We start from the raw sequence: 19245 nt of genomic DNA on the forward strand, positions 1-19245 counted from the left end.
TAGCCAAAGGAATTTTTTTAAATACTTAGATGAAACTATTAAGCTATAATATTCAGTTGAGATATAATAAAGTCCTGGGGTTGAGGATATATACTTGGGAAAAAATCATAGTTCATTATATTCAAGGAAACTCAGACCAACTCTCAGTTCCTCAGGCTTGTGCCAGGTTATACCTTTTAGAGAATCTATAATCCTATATTTTTCAGTCATGGGCAAAATCATCCTGATGCCTTTTGGAATTGTCAGCTTTTGCATATCAAGAATTACATATGAGGGGCGCCTGGGTGGCTCAGTCGTTAAGCATCTGCCTTCAGCTCGGGTCATGATCCCAGGGTCCTGCTTCACGGGGAGCCTGCTTCTCCCTCTCCTACTCCCCCTGCTTGTGTTCCCTCTCTTGCAGTGTCTCTCTCTGTCAGATAAACAAATAAAATATTTTTTTAAAAAACTATAAATGAAAAAGCCTTTAAATATTGTATAATCATGGAAGATATGGCAAAAATGTTTATACCTTTTAACCCTAAAAATAAGCCATCCTCTTTTTTTTTTTTGATGGAAAACTATAAAATTAATACCATCTATTTTAATTGTTTACTAAAATTTTAAGAGCTGCTTTTTTTAGGGAATATAAAAAAATATTTTTTTTTTTTGGGTTTTTTTTTTTTTTTTTTTACTTTTTTAAGAGTGACATGTTCCAAGAATACTTTTTTTCCCTTGGGCCACAGGGTCAGAGGAAGAAGATCATAATGGGGAACACCCACGAAGGTGATGATCATTCTCTGTAAATATAAAAATTGACCTACGGGCACAACTATTTGTTGGGTCTTTTTTTTTTTTTTTAAACCCCTGTCCGTAGTATTTATTAGTTTTCTATGTTATGTGTTTTTCTTTCCGTGAATCTTATAGAAAAATTTGCCACACAAAGCCTGTGATGTACCCCTAAACAGCAAATTAGGTGTCTGTGGCTTTTATTCTAGTCTATGATGTGTTATGAATTTAACTAAATTGTCTTAAAAAGCATTCCCAAAACTCATCTTTTCCACATTACATTCTTTCTACATGATGATTCGCTTAACAGGACATAGGTCACCACCAAATAATGGTGGTCAGTACAGCCAGAAATTCTATCTGCAAATTTATGAAGAAAGAGCCAGTCATTCTAGCCTAGGAAATCTGCCTCTCTGTAGATTTTCTAAGAGATGATTTCACAAGACTTAGAAAATTATGGGTATCTATGAGAGCCTTCTTTGTTCCCTTAGCCACCTGAAACCTGAAAACAAACCAAGTGAACAGAGCTGTGGTCTGATATGTTTGGTTGGTATGTAAATACACATATTTTCTAACACCCTGTGGCTGTTCTTAATGGTAATCAGAGAAGTGTAAGGTTAAGAGCGATTGGACTAAACTACTGTAAGTCATTATTTCAGGCAAATTTGACATGACAGATAATAGGAAAAGAATCGTAATCAGTGTCAAAGGCATTCATGTTTTCTTGTAAGGGTCTATTTATCATAGATATGCCTGACTCCTTTTCTTTTGCATTCCACTTTGGGGCTATAGTGTTGAGGTGGTCGTTTGAGAACATGATTGTCTTAGAAATCTATACAGTCTACTCAAGTTTGCTTTATCAGAGTTGAACATGTATTTTCTAATTCCAAGTAGTTTTATGTGCTGTGAACAGAATTTATTTACATATCTAATAACACAAAAATTAATGCTTCCTGATTTTCAAGTTTATATTCAAATACATTTTATCCATTTTTTAAAATAGATTCTCCCCAGTGGTTTGTGCCAATTACATTGTCACTTCTTATCAGCTGGATTTATGTATATCTGAAATACAACACTTCACATTTAATTTAATGGTATGAATTTTGTATTCATTTATAATGTAATATTTCCAGGTAGGGAATGTCTTAAGTTGAATCTTGAAAAGATAAAACAAATCTTGTACATGTATGGATTTGTTTTTATATGTTCATTTCTTTTTTTTTTTTTCCAAGATTTTATTTATTTATTTGACAGAGAGAGAGATAGCAAGAGCAGGAACACAAGCGGGGGAATGGGAGAAGGAGAAGCAGGCTTCTTGCCAAGCAGGGAGCCCGATGTGGGACTCGATCCCAGGACCCTGGGATCATGACCTGAGCTGAAGGCAGATGCTTAACGACTGAGCCACCCAGGTGCCCTATATGTTCATTTCTTGATCCTTCTTCGAGGAAGCCTTCCCTGATATTTTTTGTCTCCATGCAGGCTGGGAATGTTGCCCCTCTTTAGAACATCCATATTACCCCGGGCCTACGTATATTACTGATTCCTTCCTTTACTTTGGGCTTCTTAAGGGCAGAGTTTGTATGATATTTATCTTTGACTTCCAGTACCTGTCATAGTACTAGGTGGGTGTTGACTGTGACTAAGCGAAAGGCTAAGATAAAATAGAGTAAGATTAGCTTAATGCATCGAGACTGTCTCCTCAAAGTAATTGCCAAAGTAAGGCCCTGCCTGCATATTCATTGTAGTCTGGGCTTTACATACTATTGTCATGATCTGTTTGGTAGATCTGTGAAGGCTACTGAATGAGCAGGCTGAAGACAAGGAGACCCTTGCAATATTTTTGGTAAAAGTTTTGAACAAAGAGAGTAGCAGCTAGGATTATGTGCTTATTCTGCACAGAGTTCCATTGAGGAGAGGCAGGAAGTTACAATGGTATCCAAGCTGGAGTTCCATGTACACAAATACGCCTAGGTAACCACAACACAAAATAGTATTACTGAGGGCCATAAGAAGACTTTAAGCTATGTACGTTTTGGAAGTTCAGAAGAGAAATCACTTCTAATTTGGATGATTAGAGAAGGGTGTTTTGTTTTGTTGTTTTCTTGGGAGGAGATGAAGAGAATAGTTTTGAAAGATGGATGAGATTTCAAAAAGCATTGATGGAGACAAATTGGTGGCAGCTAAAGGCATATGTAGTATAAAAGTAGGAGGTGGTCTGGGAAGATAGGGAGGGGCCAGAATTTGGGCATAATTCCTTAGGAATGTTAATGGAATTTGCATACAATGTCATTTTAACACACTGAGATTTATTCTCCTAGGACACTTACTCAGAATATCAGAGGTCAACTAAGGTTACTATTTTGAAAACTACACAGGGGCGCCTGGGTGGCTCAGTTGGTTAAGCATCTGACTCTTGGTTTCAGCTTAGGTCATGATCTCAGGGTCACAAGATTGAGCCCGGCATGGGGGCTCTGTGCTCAGTGCAGAATCTGCTTGTCCCTCTCCCTCTACTTCTTCCCCCACTCGCATACGTGCTTGCTCTCACTCGCTCTCTCTCATAAATAATTTTTAAAAAGGAAGGAAGGAAGGAAGGAAGGAAGGAAGGAAGGAAGGAGAAAGAAAGAAAGAAAGAAAGAAAGAAAGAAAGAAAGAAAGAAAGAAAAAGAAAGAAAGAAAGAAAGAAAGAAAGAAAGAAAGAGAGAAAGAAAGAAAGAGAAAGAAAGAAAGAGAAAGAAAGAAAGAGAAAGAAAGAAAGAAGAAAGAAAGAAGGAGAAAGAAAGAAAAGAAAGAATAGAGAGAAAAGAGAGAAAGAAAACTACACAGTACAGTCTGCCCCTTAATCGGGAGCTGATTAGGCAGGCTTAATATCTTTAATTTTTTATGATTTTTTTCTTTTTCCTTCCTGTTATGTGCCTGCAAATAATTCTTCTCATCATACCTCCATCAGAGTCAAAATCACGAGTCACTCTTGCCTGCTTATTAGCTGGCCTTTATCATAGAAACAATACCAGTGAATAAATTAAGTATAATTGAGAAGCTAATTAATCTCATTCTTATACATACATTTATGTATGTTGTGATATATATGATACATATAAAATATATATTAAATAAATGTAAATATTGTCAAAAACTGTGAAGGGTCTGAGTTTTACCTCATTTGCAGTCTAACAGCTTAGTCTGCCACACTTCCATGGATACTGATAGAAAACACAGAAGTGCTGGATCAGAGATGAACAACAGCTTATTACCTACAACAGAGTGCATATGTGCTGGTTTTCAAGGCTCAATTTCTTTAGGGCAACATGAAAAGAGCCAGGTGATACTTGCATACACAGTAAGTTACATTACAGGAGAGGAACCCAGAATTTGGGGAGCCTGGATCTTTTATAATGGTCAGTAAGCATGCCTGCCCTTTTCTTTGTAGGGAGATATTATCTCTGTCTTCCATAGCTGTGTGCTATACATATATCCTTGAAAAGATAGTCTGGAACAAAGACAATGCCTTTACCTCTACGATGTGTGGAAATATGATAGACTCATGGAGAATTATTTCACAACAGACATACTCTAAAGACCTCTGCAAGGACAACACTATTCATCTAATCGAGGGATCAGCAAACTACATGTCCTGAAGGCCAGATACAGTCCACCATCTGTCCTTGTAAATAAAATTTCTAGAACACAGACATATACTCTTTCAGTTATTAACTACGTGCTACAATAGACAAAGTCACGTGGTTGAAGCAGAGAGCACATTATTTGTATGTGTATGTGTGTGTGTATGTACATATGTACAGATATCAAACACTTGAGGTGTATATATACACAGAAAAAGGTTTTCCCAGAAAAAGTTTGTTGACCCCTGTTCTAGTTTAAACATTTATGACAGTCCTTTATAAAATACGCTAAGCTTGCTTTTTGTTCTAAAATATTTTCAGATTTTTAAAAGTTATTCTGTAATCCCTATTAACTTCTTCCCAATTAGTAAGGGTTATACTGTCTGCACTCTAGTTCTCTTTCTTATTGTAAAAGGTTGTTAAGAGTGGTTATCAATGATTATTGTATTTTTAACTTTTTTAGTTTTAAGAACAATCATATAGCAAATTATTGGTTTATGAGCATTGCTTATTTGTCAGGTTGCATAGTTTTGAAATCCTGCACAATCAGGTAACTAAAATATGGGAGTCAGTATAATGAAGTGAATAAGCTCCCTGGGTTCTAGAATCCAACAGTCCAGGCTTGATAATTTATTATCACTGAGATCCTTGGCAAGTTGTGTAACCCTTTGGAGCTTTCTTGTCCTCATCTGTAAAATGGATATACCCTTAACTAACTTACAGAATTACCACTGGGATTAAAATAAAATCATGTAAATTTTGCCACACAGTGTGTACTTTAAAATACAAACTCTCTTCCTAAAATATAAACCTTAAGAAGCAAACCCTATATTTATACACTTATATTTCTGTATTTCTATATTTATCTATTACTGTATTTGTATATATTATTTTATATCTTATATATTGCTGTAGAGTTGGGAGAGCTAGAATAATCTTATCCCATCATCCGAATTTTTTAGCAATTAGAAAATTGAGGCCCAGCTTGGTTACATGACTTCAACTCAAGGTGACAAAACCAGTTAGCAATTAAATTTAGACAAGAAGTAAACTCTCCCTGCTTCTCAATTAGTGTTCCTTACAGTATACCATGTACATTTCATCATTTCATGCAAATGAGTAAAATACCTGAACAGTTAGAGATGAAACTAGAACACAGTACTGAGTTTAGGACTTGTATTCTTATTAAAAGAAACCATAAAATAGTAAAGTTGCCCCTGCTTTAAGTTAGTTTTGACTCAGAAATTCTTAATATATTTTTGTTATTTCTCTTTAAGGAAAAATATTATCTTGAAAGATGTCATATTACACACCTGCATTTGCTTGAAACTTGGTAGCTTGATAAATTGATAAGATAACTGGGTCATATGTTAAGTTTTTTGAAAAACCAACCCAAACATAGATCCTAATAAAAGAATGTTACATATTTCCTTTTAAAGGCTAAAAAGTATTTCTCAGGGCTCTTAAATTACCATATTTTGATACCAAGGGAAAATAAAATCTGGACTTAGAGTCTTGTTTGTACTTAGAGGGTTTTCCGGACAGGAAGGCAGTCTTGATGCAATGCAGTAAGCCACAATACCAGTGGGGTATTACAGGTGAAAACTCTGCAGCTGTACCCCTTCACCACAATGTATTACAACTGTACGCTGGAATATTTCCTGTACAGAAATAGGGTTTGGTTAACTTTGTTTCCCAAGAGAAGATCACATTCAAATGTTATAAAATCATGATTTCCTGTATTTGAATACTTGTGGTTTCTCAACTGGTTCCAATATTTTAAGGTTTTTTTTTTTTTTGTATGAGTTCTATTAGTTGAAGATGTATAGAAGCTTTTCTTTCTCTTCTTCAAAATCAACTAAAAAGCAGATATATATAAAAAGAAATAATATTATAAACTAAAAACATTTGAGATTGCAAACATATTTGTATTCTATGTCATAATTAAATGGTAGATTTATACTTTGAAGTAGAAACCAAAAAAATCAGCAAATATCACTATCAGAATACATTTTTAAATTACTAACTATTGAAAAGTATCTCTATTCAGTGGCATTTGTTCTCAGTAATGAATGTTTCTCCTGTTGTTATTATAAGTAACTGATTAAAAGAAATGTTCTTCATATTTAGAAGTACAGTTAAGTCCAGTCATAATTATAAATAGAAACTTCTTCTGTATTGTATTAAGGCAATGCTGGTTTTTTTTTTTTTTAGCTTACCAGGTTTTAATGATTATGTGGTGTCCATTTATACCAATTTCTACAAATACATTGTCTCTTCCAGTCACCCCTCAATCCACTATTTCATGCTCAGACCTTTCTATATTTTAACTATTTACTTATCTGCTCTATTCCAGTCATCAATTAAAAACTCTGTAAACTAGCTATCTCTAATCTTTCCAGTGCATTCCCCCTGGGGAATATATCTGGTGTTAATACCACTTTGATATTGTTATAAATGCAGTATATACTTTTAATTGGTTAATGAGGTAAAATAACTGTTACAAAATAAGAGTTTCACAACAATTACTCTTTCAAAAGTTATCAACTAGGAATATTCCAGTGTGAAAAGTCTCTGTTCCACCCACCTCCCCACCCCCCCGCCAGGGGTATATGTCAGGTAGCATTTGAGGAAATTGATTAATTTGAAGGCTGCTTAAGGCAGTGGATAACAGATAAACTTTTAAGCTAACCAAAAAGTTTAAAAGGGAAAGCTGCAGAATGAGATGTTTACAGAGGCTTTGAAAAGCTCCAACAGATACCTGGGAAACCAAAACAGCATACGCATGCTTAGGCTGTGTACTTGCCTCGGGCTCTGCACATGCATGACACTGACCCGAGAAGGCCCTACACTCTCACCTCTGGCTAACCTTAAGGCTCTGCGCATGCAGGAAGGGAAGCCTAAGGTAGAGTTGAAAGCATGCCTCAGTAGGCACAAAGAGCATCTCAGCAGACTCAGGGGCTTATTGGTTCTAGACTATTAAGGAAATCTCTAATCGTTAACTGACCACTAAGCTCACCAAGTAGAGACTTCAGTGGCCACACAACAAAGAATACATACTTTTTAAAATTGGTTCATAAATGTTACTAAACACAAACAACAATTACAACAAATAGCAATGACAAAAAGCCTCGGGCAAGGGAGAGAATCTGATTTCCACAGTTGCCACTATTTATTAACAATATAATAGTAACAGAGTTAATAGTCATTAGCATAATAAAATTTTGTATCATTTTAAATGTCCAATTTTCAACAAAAATATATGTGATATGCAGAGAAACAAAGTATGGCCAGTATATGGGAAAAGCAGTCAATAGAGTCTGTCCCTCACTGGTCCACCTGTTGACCTTGCTAGACAAAGACTTTAGCCACCTATTTTAAATATGTTTAAGAATCTAAAGAAAGCCATGTCTAAGGAACTAAAGGGAAGTACGAGAAGGACTTTGCACCAAATATATCAATAATGAGATAGATATAATAAAGAAAAAAGAAACAAATAGAAATCTCAGAGTTAAAAAGTATAGTAACTGAAATGAAAAAATTTACTAGAGGGGCTCAACAGCAGATTTGAGTAGGGAAGAAAAAATTAGTAAGCTTAAAGATAGGTTGGTTGGAACACTACATCAAAAACTAATGTGGTGATTAACATAACAATAAAAAACTTTAAAAAAAGATAGGTTGGTTGAGATTATTGAGTCTGAAGAACAGAATGAAAAAAGAATTAAGACAATGAACAGAGCCTCAGAGACCTGAGGAATACCATCAAGTGTATCAAGATATGCATGACAGGAATCCTAGAAGGAGAGGAAAGAGAAAGAATATTTGAAGAAATAATGACTGAACACTTCCAAATTTGATGAAAACATTAGTGTACAGATCCAACAGCTCAGTGAACTCCAGGTAGAATAAACTCAAAGATTTCCACACCAAACCCAATCAAACTGTCAAAAGACAACTTTTTGACTCATCATATATATATATATATATATATATATATATATATATATATAGGATAATCACTAAGATCAACAACTGATTTCTCATCAGCAACCATGTAGGCCAGAGGCAGAGAAATAACATATTCAAAGTGCTGAGAGTAAAAACCTAAAGAGAAAACATTTGCCAAATCAAGTAACCTAAAAGACTGGGATAAATGATAAAGATCAAAATGATTTCACATTCAGATTTCTTCCTAAGAATCCACTTTAAAGAAATGGGAACATGGAAATTGTAAATGACACGTTATGAGATGTGTTTTTCTTCTTTAAAGGTAATGAGTTGAAGAGCATAGGATTTATAGCCAGTAGGTCTATCTTATTAAATGTGTGTTCTTGAACATGATATGTTTCATTTCCTGCACATTTCCTTGACTTCTCTGAGTCACAGTTAACTTTAAAGTGGGAATAATATTTTCCTCACTAAGATAGTGTATAAGAAAAATCTTTGTAAATTGCGAAGGGCTATTTACAAGTAGTTTCTTCTACCACAGCTGCCATCAGTATTATTGTTACAAAAATAAGGGTGATGGTGGAAAAGCAGTTTGTTCTTCCCCTACTCTAATCATCTGTTGACTTGGCATCCTGGGAAATCTGGAAAATCAGTGGGAGGAGTAATAAAGATGGTGTCCTCTGCTACAACCAGGCTTTACTTAGTCCTGAATGAAGGTTCCAGCTTTGTACTCACTAACCAGCCCTACACAGCTACTCTGCCTCTGTTTTGTCTAATACAAACTAAAAGACAATTGAAGCAAGACTGATAGAACACATCACTTGCTAGATCTCCTCTTCTCTACCAACTCTTTATTATACACATAAATACAGGGAAGACACTTTCTCTGTATCCCTTTCCTAGGTTGCTTAGTGTGACTGAGTGGGCAAAGGGGCAATGGCCCAGCTTCAGCAGCCCCTGCACAAAGCAATCAGAGCTATTTATCTATGAGGACAGATGGGCACTTGCAACCTTGCTAATAGTCTTGGCAGTGCTATTAAGTAATAAAAACAAATTAAGTGCCAAAATATTCTTTGTACCAGAAATATTTTTAAATAGCCAACACACATGCAAATCTTCCCAAATTAGCCATCAAATGGAAACAAATTGTGGAATAACATTTTAAGTGCAAAAATACATGTACTCTTACCAACTGGCAGATATACAACCTAAAATATATTCATATGCAAAGACCACATATGCTTAGAGTACAGTTTATTATGTATGGCTGGCTAATTTTTTAGATTCTGTCAAATAATGGATAGGAAAACAAAATGTTATAAAAAAATATATAATCTTGACAGTCATTTGAAATATACCATGTGTTACATGTGGAATGTTTTCCAGTGAAACCAATTTACTTGTTCCCACTTCCCATGACTCAGTATTAGATATTGAAGCTTTCTAAACTATTTTTTGGCAACCAAACTTCCTTGGAATAGTCCTCTTTCCTTCAAGTTATTCAACACAGACATTAATAATAAATCCTCAGTTATAGATATGTAACTAAAGATCATTCACATCATCTCTTTCAAACCTAAAAGCACATAATAAAGTTATTTAAATAGATCACACAAGACAGAGCTCAGAGTTATTCCATGAGAATAATTAATTGCTACCATATGAAGCACAATATGACTACATTCAATTTTTAGTTTAATTGTGTTACTACTAACCTAGAGATTAGCGGGGCAATGTCAGTTCCTAACTGAAAGGCAAAGGAAGATTAGTGAGCTAATGAAAAGTTTGTAAAAAGTGGGTGTGATTGCAGAATAAAATGGAAGGGCTCGGTGTATAATACAAGATCTTTGTAGAATAGGAGACTGTTTAGGAAGGTAAAAGTGTTAACTTTTCAGCACCTATCTTCATTCATTAATTTAAAAACTTTATTAAGCGTACACCATATATCGGACTTTGTGCTATGAATTCACTGGCGAAATGGCTGGAGTTCTTTAAGAATCCTTCTCAGAGAACACACAGAATGCAAGCCAGACCTCAGGAGGGAACAGTAGGCTAACTTTTAGAACCACAACCATTGTCTTTAACCCTCCTAAATCAGGACTCTGTTCCAACACATGCCTCTCTTCCTTTCTCCTAGTCACTACCCGAACTAGGAGATTTATCCACTCTTTTTAAAAAAAAGAAAAAAAGGTTTTATTTATTTATTTATTTGACAGAGAGGGAGAGAGCACACAGGAGTGAGGGGAGGGGCAGAGGGAAAGGGAGAAGCAGATTCTGCCCTGAGCCGGGAGCCCGATGTGGAACTTGATCCCAGAACTCTGTGATTATGACCTGAGCTGAAGGCAGACACTTAACCAACTGAGTCACCCAGGCGCCCCAGAGAATTATCCCCTCTTGGGTAGACACTGATTTGCATCCCTTTTTCCTCTTCTCACCAACCTCCTCTCTTCTACCTCCCAAACCCTTCCACTGAGCACTCTGGAACACTTGATCTATGAGTAGTGAACTCCCCTAAACCTCAATCTCTTCTTCAGGTATTTCCCCTCCCCCTTTACCTTAGATAAAAATCTTGCCGTTCCCCTGGAACTCTGTGCAGCATTGTAACCCTCTGAGGTGGAGACTGTTCATTCCCTCACATCTCTTTTTACCTCAAGGTCAGGAGATAAGATGTTCTTGCTCACCAATGCCACTTGCCTTTACTCTTCTACCCTCCTGTAAAATCTCCCTGCTCCTTTGAGACTCCTTCCATCTAATTATTTGTCCTCCCCACCCCTCTTTGTTGTTGTCATCTACTAACTTTTTGGTCACTCTCCCTAATTCTCAGAAGTCTCTGGCCCATGGTTTTTTTTTTTTTCTTTCAAGTTTTTATTTAAATTCTAGTTAACATATAGTGTAATATTAGTTTCAGGAATAGAATTTAGTGATTCATCACTTACATACAACACCCAGTGCTCATTACAAGTGCCCCCCTCAGTACCCGTCACCCATTTAGCCCACTCCCCACCGACATCAACATCCTTACAAATGACCCAGCCAACACCCCAGCTTGATCTCCTCACTCTAGTGATCTTCACAACATGTAACTACTCACTCTCACACAAGCCCTGGACCTTGTCGTCATCCCAAACTGTTCTGCCTCCTAAGTCACTCATTCCAGCCTCTCATCTCACTTGTGGACTGTCTCTCCAGCCTGCTCACTCAGCAAGCTCCACTATGGTCATTCGTTAAACTATAAATAAACCTATCCCTTCTTTCTCCCTGTCCGTCAGCTCACTCTATTTTCTCATCCCCTTTTAACCAGCTTATATTCTTACTTCATCATTTAAAACACCCTCTTGCAAATAAATACCCTGAACTTTGATGCTTTGTCTTTCCATGACACTCTCCTGACAAAAGGCTAAGGCTGGACAAACCTAAAGCTGTGTATCAACACATTAACTCCCTCTTCCACTCTTCAGAATAGCCAACTCCTTACTCCAGATTTCCACTTGAATAGCTTATTGCTTCGTCTAACTCAGCTTGCCTAAAAATGAACTCATGATCTCCCCTCTTCTACCCCATGTATACCACAAACCTACTCGCCAGTGGGACAGCTCAGTCTTACCCAACTCAGTAAATGACCTCAGCGTCCACACAGTTGCTCGGGCCAGAAACCTGGGAGTCATCCTTGACACCTCCCTCTCCTTGTATCTAATCAGTCGATAAATGTTTATGTCCCAAGAATCTCCCACACATCACTCTGCTGCCACCAACCATACTGTAGGTGTAGACCACTGTACTTGCTTCCTGCCTGGTCCTTCACATCCAGGCTTGCCCTCTTTTTAATCCACTCTCTATACAGTATCCAGAAGCTTTTAAAATAAACATACATTTGACTCATTACTTCTTTGCTTAAAACTCTTCAAAGATATCCCATTGATGTGAAGGTAAAGTCAAAAACTCTTAACCTGGCCTAAAAACAATAGTTTTTATTACCTACATTTCACAAATGAGGAAACTGAGGCTCAGAGTCATTAAATAAGCTGCTCAAGTTGTAGAGCAGTGACTTAGGGATTTCATCCTTATGGGAGTGTCATACCAGAAAGACATTTTATGATGGAGAAATAAAATACAAAGATTCTATCTGTATGGTTTATAAATTTATGGCTCAATGTGTGTCTGAATGGACAATTGACTAAAATTGCCTTTAAAATACTAATTGTACTCATTTTAGCTTTTCATCAGAAGTTTTGAAGACAAATACATCCTTATAATGAGCGAAGGGATCAAACATGCTTTTGCAAATGTACTTACAGACATACAATGTAAAATTTTTTCAACAGAAGTTTATTTGGAGTGAATTTATTAATACCCCTTTGTTAACCAAGGAAAATAGGGTGTACGAAGGAAAATCCTGACAAACACATAGCTGACATATTTGGGGATTTATTTCTATAGTAGTTTTCTATTGTTTTCTGAATTTTCAGAGCTGTCTGTAATGTTCAGATTGAAGTATGTAACCACAGAGCCAGCCTCACACAGAGTTGTGAACGAAGTAAAGTTTGTCTTTGACTCTCTTCCAAATCTCTCTTTTTGAACTCTTCACAACTCCTCCCCTAAGTGCCAGTGTTGGTACAGTCCACTTTCATTGCCCTTAAACTGCTGCTCATGGCTTCCCACAATGGTTCCCAGCTTGGATTGCCTTATATTATGGACCTATTCCAACCCTCGCCTTGCACATCAAAACTTACTAGATTTTTTTTCCTTAAAGCCCCACTCTGCTTTCCAATGTGACAGCCAATATTCATAAGCTATTATATATTAATTTTAATGGAGAATTCTAGAGACAATACCAGAAACAAGTCTTGTCTTTTCACTCTATTTTCTGTGGAACCTGTCTACCAAGAATATAATTTTTAACTTTACATTCTATTATTTGCATTACAAAAAAACAATAGGTTTGTAAATATGCTTTTTCTAAACTCATTTGCCCTCTTCCTCATCTTAACCCTTCCCACATCTTAGCCACCTCTGGTTATGACTGTCCTAAACCAAAGGACTGACTCATTGGCAGTCCAGGGGGGAGATAAGCAATGAGATATTCCTTTATCTCTTAAGTCATAGCCAACACGGAGGGCCACATTTTAGTAGATGTGCAGCAGAAAACTATATTGAACTATGATTACAGTGTTCCTGAATATCCAGGTTCAAGGCTTATTATTTTCTTCTCACAAGCCCAACCCATCGTTAAGAAATCTGGCAAGTAAGACCCTTGATCGCAACCTCACAGCTCCTGATAAAGACACCCAAGCTTCATAAACGTTCTGTGAGCATTAGTCACCATACAATACATTATTAGTTTTTGATGTAGTGATCCACAATTCATTGTTTTCATATAACACCCAGTGCTCCATGCAGTACGTGCCCTCCTTAATACCCATCACCGGGCTAATGTATCCCCCCACCCCCCTCCCCTCTAGAACCCTCAGTTTGTTTCTCAGAGTCCATCGTCTCTCATGCTTTGTCTCCCCCTCCAATTCTCCCCCCCTTCATTTTTTCCCTTCCTTTTCCTAATGTCCTCTATGCTATTCCTTATGTTCCACAAATAAGTGAAACCGTATGATAATTGACTTTCTCTGCTTGACTTATTTCACTCAGCATAATCTCCTCCAGTCCCATCCATGTTGATGTAAAAGTTGGGTATTCATCCTTTCTGATGGCTGAGTAATATTCCATTGTATATATGGACCACATCTTCTTTATCCATTCATCTGTTGAAGGGCATCTCGGCTCTTTCCACAGTTTGGCTAGTGCAGAAATTGACAACCTGAATAGGCCAAAAACCAGTAACAAGATTGAAGCAGTGATCAAAAACCTCCCAAAAAACAAGAGTCCAGGGCCTGACGGATTCCCTGGGGAATTCTACCAAAGACGAAATAATACCTATTCCCCTGAAGCTGTTTCAAAAAATAGAAACAGAAGGAAAGCTTCCAGACTCATTCTGTGAGGCCAGCATTACCTTAATCCCCAAACCAGGCAAAGACCCCGTATAAAAGGAGAATTTCAGACGGATATCCCTGATGAATATGGATTCCAAAATCCTCAACAAAATCCTACCTAATACGATCCAACAATACATTAAAAGGATCATCCACCACAACCAAGTGGGATTTATCCCCGGGATGCAAGGGTGGTTCAACATTTGCCAATCAATCAATGTGATAGAACACATTAATAAGAGGAGGGAGAAGAACCATATGGTCCTCTCAATTGATGCAGAAAAAGCATTTGACAAAATACAGCATCCTTTCCTGATTAAAAATCTTCAGAGTTTAGGGATAGAGGGAACATTCCTCAAGTTCATAAAATCCATCTATGAAAAACCCACAGTGAATATCATCCTCAGTGGGGAAAAGCTGAGAGCCTTTCCCTTAAGATCAGGAACACGTCAAGGATGCCCACTCTCGCCTCTGTTGTTCAACATAGTACTAGAAGTCCTAGCAACAGCAATCAGACAACAAAAAGAAATAAAAGGTATTCAAATTAGCAAAGAAGTCAAACTCTCTCTTTTCACAAATGACATGATACTTTATGTGGAAAACCCAGAAGACTCCACCCCCAAATTACTAGAACTCATACAGTCAATCAGTAACATGGCTAACATTTTTTAAGCTTTTACTATGTGCTATTATATGAGATGCTTTGTCTTTTTTGATTCTCACAATTCCTGAGATAGTTCTGTTACTATCTCCTTTTTAGAAATAAAGAAACTGATGTTGGAGAAATTAATTTGCCCAAGAACTCATAGCTAATGGAGCTAGGAATTGAATCCCATTAGGTCTGACTCCAAAGTTCATGCTTTTATCTTCTGTACTTCTTTGTGGAGAATTTTTAATGTGCCAGAGATGGACTGAATCACCCAGAATGTGTATATTCATTCATTCATTCATGAATTATTCATTCATTCAGCAACTTTCTTTTTGAACATTCACTATATACACTTTGCCAGGTGCTATGAAAACCCAAAGCTTAGCCAAATGGAAATCATTCCCTCAAGGAATGTGCCTACCGGGGAAGATGTCATGTATAGAAATAACTATAACATGAGGTATACAGTGATAAGAGCTATGAAACAGATTCCCTTTTAAAAAACTGTTGGAGTTCAGAAAAAGGAGAGCATTTCTCCATCTGGGGAGGTGAAAAGGCTCAAAGAAAGGTGGTATTTCATTTGGACCTTGATAGATGGGAAGGATTTAAATATGAGACAATGGGAAATGAAGGGGTGTACAGGTGTTTTAGGCTAAGAGAGAATATAGGAACAAAGACCCAGAGAGGGTAAAGTTAAAAAGAAGTATATCATGGAAAGCAAGAAGGGAGCGAATTTCAAGAAATGGTAGGTAAAAGTGGATTACTATGAATGTGTTACTTGTACTCATCACTAAACAGAACATACCCTTCTATTTCATCCCCGTCAGCCTCTTATGCATATCCATTTTGTTCCCGTTTTTCCCAGTAAGCATCTCTCCATACACGGATGCTCAAATCCCTCTTTAAAGAAAAGAAACTGTTATGGGTGGAGAGGTAAAATTTATCCCACTGAAAGATTAGGAATCACTTATTTAGAAAAGAAAGGTTAAGGAGAAATCTATTCATTCAGGAATCTTCTGTTAAGATCCTTTATGTCCCAGGGTGCCTGGGTGGCTCAGTCATTAAGCATCTGCCTTTGGCTCAGGTCATGATCCCAGGGTCCTGGGATAGAGCCCAGCATAGGGCTCCCCGCGTAGGGCCCCCCTGAGTCGGGCTCCCCCTCCTGGGGTGTCTGGGTGGCTCAGTCATTAAGCGTCTGCCTTCAGCTCAGGTCATGATCCCAGGGTCCTGGGATTGAACCCAGCGTCGGGCTCCCTGCTCAGCGGGAAGGCTGCTTCTCCCTCTCCCACTCCCCCTGCTTGTGTTCCTGCTCTCTCTCTGTCTCTCTGTCTCTCTCTCTCTGTCAAATAAATAAATAAAATCTTAAAAAAAAAATCCTTTATGTCCCAAAAACTGTTCGATGCTAAGAAAATTTTTTTAAATAATGTGTCATTTTTGCATCAAGGATCTCAGAGTTGACTAAAGGAGACAAACATGTAAATAGGGACTTGCAAAGTGTAATGAGTTTTATGATAGAGGAGTGTGTTAGATATAGAAGTGACACAAAGGAGGCAGCGACCAGCTCTGAGGATGGTAATTAGGGAATGCTTCCGAAAGAAAAGGCACACCTGAGCCCAGTCCTTTTTTTTTTTTTAAGACAAATGGAATTAACTCACATGTTCTATTTTAAAGCTTTTTTTTTTTAATTTAGTGATATATCTTGGATGCCTTTTGTGTTCGTATATATAGATATTCCTTATTCGTTTTAATGGTTGTATAGTAATCCATTCTATAGATCTGCCTGTGATATTTAATCCCCTATTAATGGATATTTGAGTCATTTCTAATTTCTTACTAATACACCCAGTGCTGAAATAAATACACACTTGCATTGGAATCTCTGTAAATAGATTCCTAGGCATATACTTCCAAGCATTTAATAGATATTGCCAAATTACCCTCCAAATATATTGGGTGGAAATGCTTAATATAACCACACCTGTGCAGAAATTGGAACTGTCAGTTCTTAAAACTGCCAGAGTAATAAATTAAAAATATTATGTTATTAACTTAAATTTGAATTTAAGTATTAGTGAAGTTGAGTATCTTTTCATGCTTACTGGCCAGTTACTTTTGTTTTTCTGTGAACTAATTACTGTCAGAGTCTGCGAATTTACCATATGCAAGCTAATGAATCAGCCTGCTAGTGTTTCGTGGCTTCTGGCAGAGGACATAAGACTCATGGGTCAGAAACAAAGAACACTATTACTCTGGGCGCAAGTAACATGAGCACCATGTTTGCATTGGTTCCTCTTGCCCCCAGGTCCCACGCGGGCAATGCAGAAGGGCCCTCAGGGAGATGGTATGCATGCAGTAGGTATGTGGCACAGCCAAGGAGCATGGAGCTTGTCAAATCCACCCCCTTTAGAGTGAGTCTGCTCTTTGTCCTGGAGAGAGACTTTCCCACATCCCTCAAGGTTGTTCTCTGTAAACACAACCTAAGAACTAGCCCCAGTTAACAGCTTTCAGGGCCTTGCATCCTGTTCATACCTAGCAGTAACATGCAGGGAAGTTCAGGGCCCATGGCTAATTGCCTTTTCCAGCATCTTCCTTTTCTTATTTTTCTGTATGCTTATTTATCATTTTCTCATTGATTTGTAAGCACTCTCTGCTACCACAACAATTATTCCTGGATCTATCATTGAATATCACTTATCCTACCCTAGTTTGCCTTTTTTTTTTAATTTGATTTTATCCACTGTAGTTTTGTGGGCGTTTTTTTCTTCAGTGGGTTTCATGCCATACTTATAAAAAGCTGCCCTATTATGATAAAGATGTTAACCGATTTTTTTTCTCTTATGCTTTCAGTTTGGGCCTCTAACATTTTGATCCTTTCGGAATCTACTTTCATGTAGGAATGATGTAGGGACCCATTTTGGTTTTACCAAATGGCTAGACAGTTCTTGCAACCACATTTCCTGTCTCTCCCTACTTGTTTGAAATGGTATCTTCCTTACAAACTAAAACTTATCTGTACTTATATCTTATACTATTTTTTATTCTATTTCTTTTAATCTATTTGTAGGCTACTACTCAAACCTTATCTTTTAACTGCCATAGCCTTATAAGACACTTAACACCTGGTAGAATTTGTTCCTCCTTTTTTCTCTTTTATTTAAAAACTTTCTTGGCTGTTTTCACATATTATTCTTGAATGGGTCTTTTAAAATAAAGTAGGCTAGAGGGGAGGACGGTGGGGGGATAGGTTAGCCTGGTGATGGGTATTAAAGAGGGCACGTTCTGCATGGAGCACTGGGTGTTATATGCAAACAATGAATCATGGAACACTACATCTAAAACCAATGATGTAAGGTATGGGGATTAACATAATATAATAATAAAAAAAAGGTAGGTAAGCAGGGTGAATATAACTATGAAAAGAAATTCTAAACTGTCTTCTACAGACTTATCCCTTTTTAAAAGTCTTATTCATGTTATAACTTCTGTGGTTTAATTTGCATTTCAACAAATATAGAACTGTATCATAGTTTCTTTTGCAACTTCTAAAATCTTCCTTATTTTAATATAGATTCCGTGTAGTTTGGAATACTGGGATGAACTCCAGAAGGTTTTTGTTGCATTTCAAGAATTCAGTCTGTCTGAAAGCAAAGTGTGTGAACTGCAGTTGCCGGATATCAATCTTGTGAGTGACCAGAAGAAACTGGTATCCTCGGATCTTTGGAGAATTGTCCTGAACAGCAGTCAAAATGGTGCTGATGACCAAAGGTAACTCGGCGAAAAATGAAATAGTGACATTATACTGGGAAACAGTCATCAAGTCCTCGTATCTAGTGACCCCTCTCTTAGCCGGATCTCAGCTGGCTAGCAGCTGCATCTGTGTGAACTACAGATGAGAACTAGGACATAAGACAAGCTGATATAGCAAAGTCTGAGTACTAAAAATCCTGTGTTGTATGCATAATATAGCCCTGTGAGCCCTCGCAGTAAGAACCTGTTCCTTAAGTATAAAAACAAAAAGTGCAAAAAACAAACTACCAAAAAAAAATCGAGTCATCCTAAACAAAAAATATAAAGAAAAGAACCATTAATTCCTCAACAGATTCTTTTTTTTTTTTTTTAAGATTTTATTTGTTTATTTGACAGAGGAGAGAGGGAACACAGGCAGGGCGAGTGGGAGAGGAAGAAGCAGGCTTCCTGCTGAGCAGGGAGCCCGATGTGGGGCTCGATCCCAGGACCCTGGGATCATGACCTGAGCCGAAGGCAGACGCTTAACGACTGAGCC

General features: G+C 37.3%; 1 protein-coding gene across 2 annotated transcripts in view; it reads left to right on the plus strand.

Moving 5' to 3' along the window:
* Positions 1-19245, plus strand: part of VPS13B (vacuolar protein sorting 13 homolog B) — a 762353-nt gene that overhangs the window by 640470 nt on the left and 102638 nt on the right. For both annotated transcript variants that reach the window (XM_021688693.1, XM_021688692.1), the window contains one exon: positions 18532-18728. In XM_021688693.1, the coding sequence (XP_021544368.1) occupies positions 18532-18728 (197 nt within the window). The remainder of the gene's footprint in view (positions 1-18531; positions 18729-19245) is intronic.

This window comes from Neomonachus schauinslandi, chromosome 4 (assembly GCF_002201575.2).
Source record: "Neomonachus schauinslandi chromosome 4, ASM220157v2, whole genome shotgun sequence".
NCBI classification, from domain to species: domain Eukaryota; kingdom Metazoa; phylum Chordata; class Mammalia; order Carnivora; family Phocidae; genus Neomonachus; species Neomonachus schauinslandi.